At 40.7% G+C, this 18,032-nt stretch overlaps 1 protein-coding gene across 2 annotated transcripts in view; it reads left to right on the plus strand.

Moving 5' to 3' along the window:
* Positions 1–18,032, plus strand: part of LOC138738770 (leucine-rich repeat-containing protein 63) — a 61,229-nt gene that overhangs the window by 12,737 nt on the left and 30,460 nt on the right. For both annotated transcript variants that reach the window (XM_069889660.1, XM_069889659.1), the window contains exons 4-5: positions 5,552–5,626; positions 16,953–17,098. In XM_069889660.1, the coding sequence (XP_069745761.1) occupies positions 5,552–5,626; positions 16,953–17,098 (221 nt within the window). The remainder of the gene's footprint in view (positions 1–5,551; positions 5,627–16,952; positions 17,099–18,032) is intronic.

Here is an 18,032-nt window from a genome sequence, read left to right on the forward strand (position 1 = left end):
AAACAGGCTTCTCTGGACCTTTTTATCAGCCGGCTGAGATGATTGTCAGAAAAAACAGAAACCGTCGTCCAGTGTTCACTCACCCATCACGTCGGGGTCACCAAATTGTTAGGTCTGCATTGTTCATGAATGAGTGAGACAAACACCAGACTGAGTCGAAATCAGGGTTCTTTGTTCTTTATTACCGGATTGTAACACTTGCGACTAACAAAGTTAGTCGGAGAATGCATTCTGCCGTTATCAGCAAAATGGTGATTTTTTATACCCTTGGATACATGTTTAGAACATCATCATATCATTACTTGTCCAATGACTAAAACTGTTGCTATCCTTTCCCTGCTAGCTTCCTGCCTCTCAATCCATCAATGTCTCTCTTATCTTGTAAGTACAAGGATGCATTCTGTTACTCCTTAGTACTGGGTGACTCCTTCTCCGGTCCCATCTCATGATGTTTTACCTAACAGGAGTACAAGGACACCTCCCCTTCTTGTTACTGCCCTGTACAGGGTAACTCCCTACACATTCCCATCTCATGATGTTTTACCTTACAGTATGAAGAAAACAGTGAAATCAATTAAATCAGAAGATCAAGAGCTAAAAGTAACGGTTGCACAGTTAACTCCTTGTTGCTAACCAATAATCAATAAGTTGAGGCTGAACATTTACCTTTGTATCACTTATTCACCTGGGATCCTTTAATTCCCTTGTTACTTGTCAATCTCACTCTGTCTTGAATATAGCCTCCACAACCTTTTTGGATAGAGAATGCTGAATAGTTAGGGCCCAGCACTGGTCTCTGAAACACAATGAGTTATGGCCTCCCACTTGAAAATGATCTGTTTAATCCTACCCACTGTTTTCTGTTCATTCACCAATCATCAACCCATTCCTTGTAAATTACTTTTGACTGTGCCCTAATTTTGTTGATTTTTAAAAACATTTTATTGCAAATCTTAAAAATATCCAAATAATATCTCTATATCAAATAATAGCTCTATTATTTGAGACTTACAACTTTACATTTGCCAAATATGATTTCACTTTCATAAATCTTACAATATTTTATTATCTCATCTTTATTGATAAATTTTAACAATTTTTCTAATCTGCTCTCAGTTTAGGACAAGCTTAGGAGATGCTGGAATCTGAAGCCAAACACAATTTGCTGGAAGAACTGAGCAGGTCAACCAGCATCAGGGGCAAAAAAATTGGTCGAATGTTTTGAGCCGAAACACATCAGGGAGTGGGGTTGGTGGGGGGGGGGGGGGGGAGGAAGGAAGAAGCTCAGAAGGGATAGAGAAGTTGAGAAAAGGGGCTCACTACCTAAAATTAGAAAATTCTATCCCTAGACAGAATATGAGGTGTTGTTCTTCAATTTTGTATTGGGCTTCACGCTAGCTGTGGAGGAGGCTCAGGGTAGACAGGTTGATACGAGAAGGGGAGTTAAAATGCATGCAGCTGGGAGCTCAGGATATCCATGATAAAACATATATGCTCTGCAGTGGATTATGTGTATGAATCTTTGTCTCACTTGGAAGGGCTGCTTGGAACCCTGGATGGTGGTGAAGGAAGAGGTATCAGAACAAGTGTTACTCTTCCTTCAATTGCAGTGTAAAGTACCAGGGATAATGTAGATGTGGAAGAGCTGAATGGAATTGCAGAGGGTGATCTCTGTAGAAGAAAGAAAGGGATGGCGAGGTGTAGATGTAGTCTGGGGTTGGGATCAAGTTGCAGAAGGCAGAAATTATAGAATGATCCACTGAATGCAGTGACTAGTGGGGTAAAAGGTCAAGAAGAACCCTATCTCTGTCCCGTTGCAAGGAGAGAGAAATAAGAGCTGAACTCTGAGAGACAGTGGAAATGCAGGAGATGTGTCTATTGACTACATTAGAGAAGAGGCCTTGTTGTTTAAAAGGGATACTTCAGATATCCTGGAAATGAAGGCCTCATCTTGAGAAGCAGATGTGGCAAAGGTGGTGAAATTGGGAAAAGGGGATGGCAACATTGCAAGAGACCAGGTGGGATGAGATATAGTCACTGTATCTGTAGGAGTCAATGGATTTACAATAGATATCAGTATATAGCTTGTCTTCTGAGATAAAGGTAAGAGATTTCTAAACAGGGGAGAGAAGTGTCAGAAATAGTTCATGTGAATTTGAGAGCAGGGTGGAGCTGAGTGGCAAAGTTGATAACATTGGCGAGTTCTGCACTGTTGCAGGAAGCAGCACTAATGCAGTCATCAATATTATGGAGGAAAGGTTTGGGGCAATACAGAACAAAGGCAGTTCCATAGCTAAGAAAAAGGCAGGCAAAGCTGAGACCCATGTGAATGCCCATGGATACACCTATGATTTGAAGTAAATGAAAGGTGTCGAAAGATGAATGGTTTTGGCTCAAAACATTGGACATTCCTTTTCTCCCACTGATGCTGTTTGACTTCCAGCACGTTGTGTTTTGCTCTCAGCTTATCATGGTTTTACTTGTCCCAAAGTTTATGTTACTGATAATCTATGAATGGGTTTCTAAGAAAAAGGTATTTCTATTTTGTTATCTTTAAAAAAATTACACATCAAGAGCTGTTCTTGTCAGGTTATTACTAGTTCTCTGTCAGAATTGTCTGTGCAATAATTATTTGTCAGTACACATTAATTTTGCCTATCCGCTAATGAACTTGTCAACACATTTTCAGTGCTCCTGATATTAAAAATTTTAACATATTTTGCCTGTCAACTGTTCTGAATAATAATTAACGTAGTCCATACAACTTTATTCAGAATTACTTTATTTCCATATTGTGTTAATTTCTTGCATTTTTGTACTGTAAAGAGCAGCAGAATTCTAATTCTGAGACGAGCATGGATGATGCATTGCATTTGGACCAGCATCAAAATAATTCTATAAAATAAACAATATACATTTCAATGTCAAAACTTCTCCTTAAAATTGACCAACAAAAGACATCACTTTTCAGTCCATGTTGATCATGGAACTAATCTTTTGTCAATCCAATCGAAATTTAACTGGTCATCATTTACCATTGCATCCATTTGTCCCTTTGCTGATTGGAGGCAATAGAACATAGAACATTACAGCACAGTACAAGCCCTTCAACCTACGATGTATATACATATATATATGTATACCTACCCCAAAAAAACTTATCTCACCCTACCTTATAACCCTCTATTTTTCTTTCATTCATGAATCTTTTAAATGCTTCTATTGTTCTAGCCTCCACCATCACCCTGGCAGTGCATTCCAATCACCAACTCTCTGTGTGTGTTTTCCCTACATTTTCTTCTCTTCACTTCATACAGATGACCTCTGGTGTTTGCTACTCTCACCCTGGGGGATAAAGGTGCTGGCTCTCTACTTCATCTATGCCTCTCATCCTTCTTCACTCCAAAGAGAAAAGCCCTAGCTCTGCTAACCTTGCCTCATAAGACATTTTTTCCAATCCAAGCAAAATCCTGGGAAATCTCTTCTGTGCCCTCTCCATAGTTTCCACATCCTATAATGAAGTGACCAGAACTGAACATAATATTCTAATTGTGTTCTCAACAGAGATTTATGGAGCTGCAACATTACCTCATGACTTCTGAACTCAATCCCCCAACTCATGAAGCCCAGCATACCATAGGCCTTCTTAAATATCCTATCAGCCTGCAAGGCAACCTTGAAAGATGTATGAATTTGGGCCCCAAGATCCTTCTGTTCTTCCACACTGTTAAGTATCCCACCATTAACCAAGTTTGACCTTCCAAAATGCATCACTTCTCTCTTATCCTAATTGAAATCCATCTGCCACTTTTCCATCCAACTCTATCCTGTCTATATCCTGTTTTAAGATACGACAACTTTCAATACTATCCACAACACCTCCAACCTTTGTATCATCCAGAAACTTACTGTCCACCCCTCTACTTCTTCATCCAGGTCATTTATAAAAATTGCAAAGAGCAGGTGGTCGCAGATCAGATCCCTGTGGAACTCCACTAGTCACTGACCTCCAGACCGAATACTTTCCATCCACTACTACTCTCTGCTTTCTGCAGGCAAATCAATTCTGAATCCACACAGCGAAGGTTCCTTGGATCTCATTGCCTCATGACTTGCTGAATGAGTCTCCCATGGGGGCACTTGTCAAATGCCTTACTAAAATTCATATACACCACATCTACCACCCTACCTTCATCAATTTATTTTGTTAAAAACCTCTTAAAAAAAAAAAAACACATTTAGGCTTGTGAGGCATGATCTTCCCTTCACAAAGCCATCTTGGTTATCCCTGAAAAGACTGTACTTCTCTAAATGCTCATAAATCCTGTCCTTAAGAATCTTCTCCAATAGTTTACCCAACATTTGGGTAAGACTGACTGTCTATAATTCCCAGGATTCTCCCTATTATCTTTTTTAAACAAGGGGACACATTTGGCATTCTCCAATCTTCTGCACCTCCTCTGTGGCCAAGATAGGCTGACATCATTACTAAATCCATCTTAAAAGGGTACTTGAAAAGGTATTCTGTATAGGTGAAGATGGAAATGCTTTGACAGAAGTAGAAACTCAATCAAACTCCATTTGATGCTGGTCCTTGTGCAATGCATTCCATCTTAATTCAGTAAAACCCCTGGTATCTGGAATTCAAGCAATCGGCAGCCTCAAGCAACCAGCAAAATAATCAAGGAAAATCTTTGGCGTGGCTTCGCGGATGAAGATTTATGGAGGGGTAAATGTCCACGTCAGCTGCAGGCTCGTTTGTGGCTGACAAGTCCGATGCGGGACAGGCAGACACGGTTGCAGCGGTTGCAGGGGAAAATTTGTTGGTTGGGGTTGGGTGTTGGGTTTTTCCTCCTTTGTCTTTTGTCAGTGAGGTGGGCTCTGCAGTCTTCTTCAAAGGAGGTTGCTGCCCGCCGAACTGTGAGGTAAAAAATACGCAAGTGTAAAATTGGCACACCTTGCCATTAGTTCACCAATATCGAACAAGCGGAAAATACACATCCAGCAGTTACCAACCCCCATAGGTCCCAGATACCAGGGGTTTACTGTAATAGAAGTGGCTTGAAGGTAACTTTCTGTAAAAAAACCTGTAATACAGCTCAATTCTAAACTGCCTTAATGTGTAGTGAGACTGCCCATTGTCCTTTATTACCACCAAATGAAAGATATTGCCAAGATTATAATGAATTTATTCAGAAAATCATGAGGAAATCCTTTGAAAAGTACAAGATTCTTAGTGGATTAGATGAAATAAATTGTAAGAGGATTTTTCTTCTCCTGGGAGAATTCAGAATCAGGTAATATTGTCCCAAAATTAGGGGGTACACAAATGGTTGTGGTATCAGCTGAAAGAAGGTGGCAAAGGCTTGCTTAGTGCAGCTGATGTGTTTGCATATATATATAAACAGAAGGAGTTGAATGCAAAAAAAAGCAGTTCTGATACATATTTGAAAGGTGGTTATCTAAAATTCTTCATTAGAATCAGAGAGCTGTAACATATTGTGTCTCCCTTGATATTATCATGCAATAATCATTGAGAATTTAATTCCAGAAATGATTGCTGTTGCTCGAAACCAAGCTGATGGGTTAAAATATGGCATCTCCACAGAATTGTCTAACAGTCCAGGTAATAAACGTCTTTAAAATATGGTAATAAGCTTCATTAAATGCCAAATCATAATAATGACAGAACATTTACCATAAAACTTGGCCTTATGTGATTTGTACATGACTCAATTAGAAGTTGTATTACGTATAAATGTATCACGAAATGCGATGAAAGTATATTTAAATATACAATGTGACCTTCAGAGTATATATTAATAATACATGCAGGATAACATTTATATTGAAGAATTATTATTTCACAATTATTCAGTTGATACAATAGCTCATTTTAAGAAGGCCAACATGCTGATTTTATTTTTAGTACTCTCACCTAAGAATCTGTTTCTTACAGAGCCTAACATCATTCTGTGCAATGATCAGGGGTGCAGTGCTGCCGGAGCTCACCGGAGCGGCACTCCGGCAACTCTGTCATCACTAGGATTTCTGCCTTTCGGCAGAGAGGGAGACATTGAAAACAAGAGAGGGACCCTCAGCCCTCCAATGATGAACTGTAACATGTGGCCCTCCTGTCCTCAGCAGGTTAGCCCCTGGAGGGAAGGAGGTGAGCAGGATCCACTGAGCTCCTTGCCTAGTTCTGCACACGTGTGGTGTCCAAGCATCAGTGCGTGGTGACTGAACAGCAGGGGCCACTGGTTCTGGTCAAAACTATGGAGGCATGCGGAGAGTAGGGCTGCACTGGCTGGATCCAGAGGAGGAACGGGAGATGTTGATAGCAATCAAACGAGAGTGGTATTTCTTTAAAAAACAAAATCATCTGGTAGGTTGAGATTTGGGTCATTCCAAAAGTACCAAGAAGCAGATTCTCCAGCAAGGTGGTTAAATGAGTGAAGTGGAAAATATTCAGGGGAGTGAGGGGAGAGAGAGAGAGAAGGAGAGAGCGAACAAGAGTAGGGAGTTCAATTTTTTGTTCTGCATATTATTTAGCTCAGAATGACAGTCCAATGACTGATCCCTTTGGCTTACTGGAACTTAAAAACAAAAATGGTATTGGCATTGGAATTGGACTGCGTTCCAGCACTATTGCTACAGAGATAATTAATCACATAGCCATTAATATGAAAAAGAAAATTTGCCAGGATATCAAGCAGATAAATAAGGTGTTTCAAGGAAAACAGGTTATGAAAATTCAAAAGACTAACTGGAACTAAAAAGAATATGAGAGAGTGATTTTAAAAAGTGAAGTGAATGAGTAGATTGATGTGAATTTGGAATGGAGGTTTGTGGTTGTACTTGTACCTTGGGTTACTAGTTGCTGAGAATGAGAATTTTTAAAGATCGTTTAATTGAAGTTAATATGCTAAAGACTGGTGGAAATAGAGATGAAAAAATGGATCTCAATATCTCAATTCCTATACTCAATATCTAGCACACGATGCCAATTCCTGACAATAAAATGTATGAATCATATTAGCTGAAGAGGGGAAGATAGATCATCCACTTCTGACTTCTAGTTGAAAAAGACAAGAATGCTCTTCTTTTTTCATCCTATTTCCACCTGCCAGTTCCTGGGCGATTTGGAGCATGTTAACTATTGGTTTACTCAGTGACTGGGATGGGCGAGGTGGGGCAGGAGTCGGGGCAGTGTGCTGGGGGTCAGCTGTGGTAGTCGGAACAGCCAGCGTGTGATCGGGATAGAGTGCCCAGGTATGTAGTGGTTAATTGTAGTGATGGGTCTTGGAATCTCCAGCACATGACAGGTCTGGAACAGAGACGGTGTCTTCATACCCATCCAGGTAGGCCACGTAGTGCACTGGGGGTATGAAGGAGGTGGACCTTCTCAACCAGTGAGTCGGTCTTATGGCCTCGCACATGCCTCCAGAGCAGGACTGGTCAACCAGGATGGTAGCAATGTCCCTGACATAGACTTCTTGGGGAAGGAAATGATTTGTTCATGTGGTGAGTTGTTGGTGACTGTACACAAGAGGGATCTAATTTTGCGGAGTGCCTTGGAGAGGATCTTCTGCCAATGGGAAATGGGTAGGCCTTTCGATTTCAAGGCTAGGAAGACCGCCTTCCAAATGGTGCTGTTCCCCTGGGGGGGGTTATAGCTGGTGGTTCAATTAGTGATGAAGCCCTGCACCATAAAATACTGATGCAAATCATCGCTTATGAAGGAGGACCCCTGATACTGTGGATGTAGCTCGGGTACCCAAATAGGGTAAAGATGTTGCATAGTGCCATTATGTCTGTGGCTGTGGTCATGTCCAGGCAGGGAATGGCAAAAGGGAATCGGGAATACTCATCAACGACATTGAGGAAGTAGAGGTTTCAGTTTTAGGAGGGCAGGGGCCCCTTGAAATCCATGCTCAGGCATTCAAAGGGCCGGGTAGCCTTGATCAGGTGTGACTTGTCGGGCTTATAGAAGTGTATAAGGGAAGGTTTTGGGCTTTGACAAAGTGATAAACATCTGAAGACTGGGGTGACAGAGATTGTCATGGAAAGCTTGGAGTCAGACTGCACACTGGTGCAGATCCCTTGGGACAGGGCATCTGAAAGTTCGTTGAGCTTCCCAGGCTGGTACAAGATGTCATAGTTTATAGGTGGAGAGTTCTATTCTCTACCTCAGAATCTTATCATTCTTGATTTTACCCTGCTGCTTATTTATTAAATATAAAAGCAGCTGCATGTTGGTCAGTCAGCAGGGTAAATCGCTTGCTCACCTGGTAGTGCCAACAGCGTCGCATTGCTTCAATGATGGCCTGGGCCTCTTTCTTGATAGAGGAGTGCCTGACTTAAGGGCCATGGAGGGTGTGGGAGAAAAACGCCACGTCTCTGCCTGCTTGATTAATGGTGGCGGCTATGGCAAAAACAGAGGCATCGCTCTCCAACTGGAATGGGGTGTGTTTGTCCACAGCATGCATCATGGCCTTGGCGATGTCTCCTTTGGTGCAGGTGAAAGAGGTGGCTTTCACTAGGGGCCGGGCCTTGTCGGCGTAATTGGGGACCCACTGGGCATAGTATGAGAAGAAGCCCAGGCCCATTGAACTCCATAATGAGGCTCTTGAGGTGCCACTGGAAATCTAACCCCAGTATAATGGACATGCAGAGCTATGGCATTACTAATAGTTTAAAGTTTTTATAGCTTGTGTTGTGTATGGTCAGAGTCACCATTCAGTAGCCACAAATCTCTACCGACTGGGACCTGGAGGCTATCGAGATCTTGCAACTTGCCAGGTTCACCATGAGTGAATAGGGCTGCCCAGAATCAGGAAGTACAAAATTCTCTGTGCTCCTGCTATCAAATAGACAGTTAGTTAGATGACCATTTACCTCGACCTCCATCATCGAACGGTCCAGCTGGTGGGGGCTGTCCTGGTTGAGTACGATCGATGTCAGTACCTGGTCGTTGTCGGAGTCGCTGTCCAATCCAGATTGGTAATATGGCACCTGTGACCTGCGCTGGTAAGATGACGGCCTCCATGGCACACATAGTGTTGTTGCTTAGTGGTGGAAGTGGCTCCAGAAGTGCTGGCCAAGATTGCAGCCTCCTCGGCACACACGCAGATCTGTATAGACCTTGGCATTAATGACCCTGCAGCCACAGGTACTCTAGTATGCACAGGACCCGAAAATATTCCTTGAGGGGCTCACTAGATTTTTACTTGCATGTGGCATAGACCGCATTCGTCCTGGGCCTGTACTGGCTTTGGAGCTTGTTTATGGTCTCTTCGTACATCTTGCAGCCCCTGATGATCGTGTAGACATGGTGACTGACCTGCGATCGTAGCAGGCGTAGCTTGTCATCTGATCCCATGATTTGAGTGGAGGTGTGCAGAAAGTCATTAAAACAGAGTAGACAGAGCTCAAATCAGAATGGGGCTTCAGGCGATTGCGGATCAACGTCTAACTTGTCCAGCCTCAGCAACTTGTCCATTGTGGTTTAAAAAAACTTTATGCTACCAATAACTCCAAAAGACTGAAGTTACTAGACGACAAGCTTTTATTACCATAAGACTGGACACGTGGTCCTTTTGCTGGCCTGATTCCAGGATTTGTACTGGAGGAGGGACTTGGGCATAATTTCCTTTACTGGGGAATAAAAGGAGGAGGCAGACCAGCCATACACAGAGATACAGTACATATGGAATAACAGCATCACTGTGCTATCACCACAGGTGAACATTAGGGGGAATTTCTTCACACAGAATGTGATGGGAGTGTGGAACAAACAGCCAGCTGAACTGGAGAATGCAGGCTCAATTTTAACATTTAAGAAAAATTTGAACAGGTACATGGATAGGAGGGGTAAGGAGGTACATGGACTGGGTGCAGGTCGGTGGGACTAGCAGAATAATAGTTTGGCACAGACAAGCAAGGCCAAAGAGCCTGTTTTGTGATCTATTGTTACCTGGTTCTATGGATACATCAAAGCCTATGGGCTGGCATGTCCTGTTCATTTACTGTCTCATTTCATTTATCAATGAGATGGAAGAAAATGCCAGTGAAAAACAGCAAGTACTCACTGAGTTACTGGTGCACAGGACCAAATAGCTTTAGACCTCAATTTTGGCTTTTAGAAATATAAACGGGAAAACTGAGTTGAATGTGACAATTCTTAAACTGCAGTTTAACTAAAATCCCCAGAAATCAGGGGCAATCTTCTTCCTACATGATATCATAGTTAGTCAAAAGCAAATGTTGTTAGAGGCCAATTACAGCATCCTCCATAATGTTTGGGGCATACACTTTTTTTTGTTTATTTGGGCATGTGCACCACAGTTTTAAATTGGTAATCAAACAATTCACATGGAATTAAAGTACACATTACAAATTTTATTCAAGGTTATTTGTAACATTTTGGTTTAACCGTGTAGAAATTACAGCATTTTTTATACATAGTTCCCTCATTTCAGGGCACCATCATGTTTGGGACATTTGGCTTCACTGGTATTTGTAAGCTGCATCACAGTCTAGCATGGGATCACCAATACTCCTGAGCATAAAGCCCTCCAAAAGGTAGTGGACACAGCCCAGGATATCACAAGCAAAATCCTCCCCACTATTAAGTACATCTTCAGGGAACACTGCCATCAGTGAGCAGCAGCAATCATCAAAGACCACATCTCCCAGCACACGCTCTGTTCTCGCTACTGCCATCAGGAAAGAGATAGAGGTGCCACAAGACTCACACCACCAGGTTCAGGAACAACTGCTACACCTCCACCATCAGACTCTTCAATGACAAACTCCAAGACTAATTTAAGGACTCTTGTGCACTTTATTGATTTTCTTTTTGTTCTCTCTGTATTGCACAGTCAGTTTGTTTACATTCATTATCGGTTTACAATTCTTTCTTTGTTTACATGTTTACGCTGTGTAGTTTTTTTGAACTACCAATTACTGCAGGAAAAAGGAATCTCAGGGCTGTATGTGATGTCATATATGTTCTGACAATAAATCTAAAATCTGAACCTGAGTCCTCAGCTATGTTTAATTGCTTCATTGGTGCAGGTATAAGAGAGTTAGGCTTGCTTCTAAGCTTTTGATCACCTTTGGAGTCTGTGGTTGCCATGTTTCAACATGAGGACCAGAGTTGTGCCAATGAAAGTTGAAGCCATTATGAGGCTGAGAAACAAGAATAAAACAATAAGAGACATCACCCAAAGCTTAGGATTTCCAAAATCAACAGGTTGAAACATCACTTAAGAAGAAAGAGTGTATTGGTACTCCAAGGAAGACTTGCACTGCTGACAGAAGAATTCACATCATGGTGAAGAAAAATCCCCAAGTATATGTCTGACAGATCAGGAACACTCTTCAGGAGGCAGGTGTGGATATGACAATGACTACTGTCGGCAGATAACATCACGAACAGAAATACAGATGATGCACTGTAAATGCAAAACACTAGTTAGCCACAGAAAGGATGGCCAGATTACAGTTTGCCAAGAAGTATTTCAAAGATCCTGCAAATTCTGGAAAAAGATCTTGTACACAGATGAGACCAAGATTAACCTGTATCAGAGTGATCAGAGCAAAGTGTAGAGGCATATTTCTGTTCTTGAAGCCTTCTGTGGACAGTAGTTATTGACATATCCACTCCTGCTTCCTGGAGAGTGTTTCTAATCTGTCACTATTTAAACTGTTAATCATAAACTAAACTGTATCAGGTATTTAAATAGGGGAAAATGAACCAGTCCTCATCGAAGGCTCAGTAGTGGAGAGGGTCAAGAACTTCAAATTCTTGGGTGTCAACATCTCCAAGGTGTGGTGGTCCACCACTGGCCTACTGCAGGGAGCAACCTCTGTAACTGCAGAAGAGCATGGGGATAAGACAACACTTGGCTGGCTGTCAATCAACTGACCTGAATGGACCAATCACCCTCTGGGATATAAGCCTGAGCTGGCCCTTCGAAGTCACTCTCAGAGTTTACAGCAGTACAATCTCACAGCTGGGTCTGTGGAAGTTTACGTCGAATAAAGTCTGTTGTACAGTCCTTTGGTTTTGTGTGTTTGCATCTGACTGACAGTGCACCACACACACAAGGATCTGTCCTGGAGCTTCCACGTTGATGCAATCACATAGAAGGTTTGCCAGCGGCTATACTTTGTGAGATTCGGTATGTCACCAAAGAGTCTCATAAACTTCTAAAGGTGTACCGTGGAGAGCATTCTGGCAGGTTGCAACACTGCCTGGGATGGGGGCGCCAACTCTCAGGACAAGAATAAACTCCAGAGGGTGTTAACTCGGCCTGCAACATCACAGGCACCAGACTTCACTCCATCAAGGACATCTACATGAGACAGTGTCTTGAAAAAGTCGCCTCTATCCTCAAAGACCCCCACCACACTCTTCACTCTGCTACCATCTTCACTCTTCACTCTGCTACCATCAGGAAAAAGGTACAGGAGCCTAAAGACGAGCACTCAGCGGCACAAAGACAGCTTCTTCCCTGCTGCCATCAGATTCCTGAATAATCAAAGAACCAGACACTACCTTACTTTTCGTGTACTATTTTTATTTTTTATAGTAATGTTGTAAGATTATGAATGTTTGCTCTATGATGCTGCCACAAATCACGGAATCTCATGACAGTAAATTCTGATTCTGATCTAAAATCCTCACTAACACTGCAACAGCAGTACATGGTGTTCTGTGTAAGGCAGGGCAAACAGGTGGTCACAAGCAAATTCTAGAAGGGAAACCAAATACTGGTGGGTAGTTTTAGGGAATAATAAATGTTACTTTGTTGTTTGACAAGGGAATAGTAAGAGAGATAGTTTAGATTTAGAGATACAATACGATAATAGGCCCTTCCGGCCCACGAATACACACTGCCCAAATATACCCATGTGACCAATTAACCTACTAACCTCATATATCTTTGGAATGTGCGAGGAAACTGGGCACCCGGAGGAAACCCATGAAGACATGGGAGAATGTACATACTCCTTACAGACAGTGTCAGTTTTAGGGAATAATAAATGCTGCTTTGTTGTTTGATGAAGAAATATTAAGAGAGGGAGTTTGGAACCTTGGAGCTGGCACTGTAATCACTTCATTAACCATGCTCTCCTAAAGAAAAAAAATGCTACTGTTCCCATTCCCTTTGTTATTAGAAAACCTAATTTCAAATAACATGGTAGAACTTCCAATTATTACAAAATTTCTAATTACGATGAATAAATTATTGAAGAAACTCAAGAGAGCTAAAGGTAGACAAGTTGTCAGGAACCAATAGACAGCACACTCGGATTTTAAAAAAAGCGGTTGCAAATTTGGGTTGAAATTATTCATAACTTGGTAAACTCTTTGAGGGTGCAGCCAATGTGACATCCTTGCTCAAAAATAGAGACAGCTAGAAGGTAGTGAATAGTTTAATAGCTATCGTTACCAAGGTATTAGAGTCAATAATCAATGAGGAAATGATGAATCATTTAGGAAAGCTGAATATACCGTATATTTCACTGTTTAAGTCGACCTTCAGATGTCGGGTCCCCATTTTCAGCCTAATTTTCATGGTTTTATCATATATCGGACATATTTTGACCCACCGCCCCTCCCCCCAAAAAATCGCATTGACTGAGCTGTTGTGCTTTGCCGGAAGGTGGTTGTTATCATGGAGCCTCCACAAAACAATGAAAGTACGAAGTGAGTAGAGACTGTAATAAAATCTTTCAAAAAGTGCAGAATCTCTAATGCAATGGATGGTTAGGAGCATGATTTATTGTGGGTCACTGACAATGAAGTGGAAGCTGACTCATCAGATACAGACTGGGACCCATATGATGACAGTGTAAACAGTGAGACTCAAATGTGCTTGCTGAGATTTTTGCCTCCGACGACGATAGTGATTTTGAAAGATTTTTAATGTGTTTTTTTTTCAATAATTTTTTTTTCCTAAAATACACTGTTAGCTTGAAAATTTGCTGTAGGTTGGGTTCTTATTTGGTGTTTTGGGTTATCTTGTATGCTGAATCTATATTGAGCAGTTTTTTTTAGTTAAATTTAAGGTCTCATTTTTGTATCTGGTGTATAAGTCAACCTTTGATATTTTAGTGCTTTTTGAGGGTTTCAACACTCGGATTATACACCAAAATATACAGTAATTAAACCTAGACAATGTGGTTTAATGAAAGGTAAATCATGGTTTGACAATTTTTGTTAAAAATTGATAATGTTAACAGGGAGACTTGATAAAGAGAAATATTTAGATGTAGGCTTTTGATAAGGTGCCACATTAGAGGCTGGTGCATAAATTAAAAGCCCATGGTGTTAGAAATTAAAGTACCTTTAAAGAAATTGCTCGAGACAAAAATTGAGAACAAAGAACATTTATTACTACAACAATGCAAAGTTGGGTGCTTCCCCTTACCCTGGGAATACACACATATACTGGGGCTCACCCAACTTTTATACAGTTGATTTCAGTATAGGAATACCCTCCCCCTTACATTCTTCTGCCTCCTGCTGGAGAGGTTTGGCATTAGGCAATCCTGCCTGCCTACGTGCAGTTTCAGTATACTTGGAGGACCAGGGGGTATCCTGTCGGTGTCCCTTCATGTTATTGTCCTTATTCACACCTTCCTGATTCTCGGGGCTACAGTCTCTTGATATGCAGAGTTGACTCATTCTATCTAGGGTTGGCTAATTTCATATGTATAAATCTGTGTATGGTTAGCTAATTAGATATGTAGGACTTGGTACTTCTGTCCAGGGCTAGGAGACCCTTATCTGATCCAGACTACCTCAACTTCCTACATTCTATTGTTCCTTACCACTCCTTATCTTAGTCTTATGGTCTTGTCACAAAGACTAGAAGATTCTTATGTTAATCGTGCTGACTCTGCTTTCCTGCATCCTAACCCCCAAGCTTATCCTGTTTGTACTGGTTACAGCCATTTACTGATGAACTTTAGTTTCTTCCATGTTCATAATTTTAGATCAATTTTCCCATCTCTCACAATGGTATAGGAGGAAGGTTAGAAAATTGGCTGTCACATTAGAAAATAGGGGGTTGGAAAAAATGGGTAATTTTCAGACAAAAATAAGGTAACTAGTGGAGTACCATGAAGGGTAATTTTTTGGCCACAATTGTTCACTATTTACATTAATGAATTGGAGGACGGAGTGGCATGTAATGTTTCCAAATGACCAGTGATAGGAAAACATTTGGAAGGGGATGTTATGTTGAGGATACTGTGAAATAGAAATTTTGAGTGGGTCAAATTCTGACAAATAGAGTTTAATGTGGGGAGGTGTGAGGTCAAATAAATCAAATGACAGATTATTATCAAAATGGAGAAAGACTGCATGGAAGTCCAACTCCCCCCCCCCACCCCCCAACTTATTACTCGCTGGAATATGGAAATGCAAAGTTATGCCCTAGAAAAGATAATTTATAATCTTTGAAAGAAATATGATGTGTTATTTAAAATATGGCAACTTTATTTGAATCATACTGGCTTAAGGATATAGTTAATTTCACCAAAAAGGTTTAAATAATAGTTAGGTTAATAGCGTTGAATTACTGAAGGTCAAGATATGGGCTAATTAATGAAGACAAGCTCAAACACCCCTTCTTGTTTGGACATTTCTTTTTATGTCAGCAGTGGGAAGTGGGGTGAGACTTTTGCAATCATATGAGACTGTTATTTTAAAAGACTAATTATATGATGCATGTAATATTGTTCTATATGAGTCTTGGAAGAATTAAAATAAAATATTCCAAAAAAAAGTCTGCAAGTGGGTGTAGTACAGAAGAACCTGTGTGTTCTCATGCATGCATCACAAAAAAGCTAGCAGGCAGATCCAACAAGTAGTTAAGAAGGCACATTGGATTTTGACTTCATTGCAAAGCAGTGAGAATTTTTAAAATAGGAAGGTTTTGGTTAGTACTCATCTTGAAACCTTATAGTTAATTTTGGTTCCCTTATCAAGAAAAATATGTAGTTAGATTGGAGGCAGTACAAAGGAGGTTCACCAGGCTAATTCCAAGGATGAAAGGTTTGGCCTTCCAGGAGAGGCTAAATAGTTTTGGCCTGTATTCCTTGGATTTTAGATAGGGGTAACCGTTTTCCAAACTTAAAAACCTAATGGGGCTTGACAAGGTAGTAGTTTGGATGTTTTCACCAATGGCAGAGTCTTGAACAAGGGGACATAACTACCAAGATAAGGAGCCGATTACTTAAAACAGATTTCTTCTCGGTGTGTGTGAATCTCTGGAATGAAGGCAGAGAAATTTGAAAAGAGGAGTGTGCGGCTATGGCATTCTTTTTTATGAGACCGAGTCAGACTCTGGCACACAACTGGCAGACAATCCTTTCAGTCATCAAATTTCTAAGAATATTAGAGAAAAATACAAGCTAAAATAAGAATTTTGTTTTAAAAGCTCCATGGGTGCATGCGTAATATTGCTACCTCATGGTTCCAGCAACTTGGGCAGTCTGACCTCTGGGCCTGTCTGGATGTGTTCTTGTGACTACATTATTTTCTCCAGGTGTTCTAGTTTCCTCCCATATCCCAAAACATGCAAGGTTTGCAGATGTAAAGTAGGTGAATCTAGAGCGTTAATCAACATGTCAGAGAAAATAGGTTGCAAGAAAACAAGTAGGGGAATGGGATTGGCCATATAGCTGCTGATATTATTAAGGAAGTATGAACAATAACTATATTAGTTATGATTGGAATAATGAAATTATTTGTTCACATGTTCATTGTTAACTATTAAATTTGTTTTTGACTGTTTGCTTTTATATGTATTTTATTACAAAATTTGAAATAACATGGAACTTTAAAGGTAAATGTCTTGCCACATTTAGACATGTACTGTATTGCATGTTGCTGTTATCTATAATAAACCTGCATATATTTCCAACTTTAGGAACTAGTCTGAATATTGAAGAATGTACCCAGTTTCTTGAATCTGAATCCCCAATCAAGGAGGAATTACAAGGGAAACACATGAGCTCATATGAATTTGTTATTGCAAGATCAATATCAATCGGAGGGGAGTCTTTAAATCTGAGGGTAAGTTTCTTAAAAATCTATTTTAAAATTATTAGCAAATGTACAGTTCATTTTTAGACTATTATAAATTGATGAGATCACTGCAGAATTACCAGTCTTCATGCTGGAATTACACTTTAAGAGATGAAAATGTATTGTCTTATACATAAATAGATGCAACAAATTTCTCACTTCCTGTGGCCAAACAGGTACATAAGATTAACAAGCTACAAAAATATAAATTCAATTACCATAATATGCCAAGGCAAAAACAAATAATAAATATGAAATGATAGATTATAAATATTTGATGGAGTTCATGCAAGAAACAACTTGCAGTAGTTCAGACAGACAGTTATTTTTTGTGGTTTGGCTTAGGGTACTTTGGGGAGGTTCAAGATTTTGATAGCTGTTGGATAAAAGCTGTTTTTGAACCAAAACGTGATAAAGCCTCAGGCTCTGTACCTTCTGCCTGAAGGTAGCAGCCAGAAGAGATTGAGACCAAGTTATTGTGTTGGCTTCCTTCTTGAGGACATTTTGGCATTCGCAGTTTGGGGTCGGATATTTTGAAGCTTTCATTTTGGGAAAAAAAAACAAGATTTTTGTCAACCCTTGGATATTTTGGCACTCACATTTGGCAATGGACATCGCATGTAATTTATTATAATTTTAATTAAATATAATAAATATTAAGCATTGATTAAAATTGTTTCTCGACATTGGGGAAAGGGGGTGGGGGTTGGAGGGGACGGGGGCCGTGTGTGGGTGGAGGGGACCAAGTGGCAGAGGGGTACCAGGATCGGAGGGTGATCAGGGATCATGAGGGGCCCTTAGACCAACCTGCCTTCACTAGCCTGAAAGGTTCCCTCCCACCATCCGTCACCACTGCTTACTCACCACCAAGTGCTGATAAGCCTCCAGCGGCCGTAGTGGCATTTTTTCCATATGTCATTCC

The sequence above is a fragment of the Narcine bancroftii genome, chromosome 7 (genome assembly GCF_036971445.1).
Source record: "Narcine bancroftii isolate sNarBan1 chromosome 7, sNarBan1.hap1, whole genome shotgun sequence".
Lineage (NCBI taxonomy): Eukaryota > Metazoa > Chordata > Chondrichthyes > Torpediniformes > Narcinidae > Narcine > Narcine bancroftii.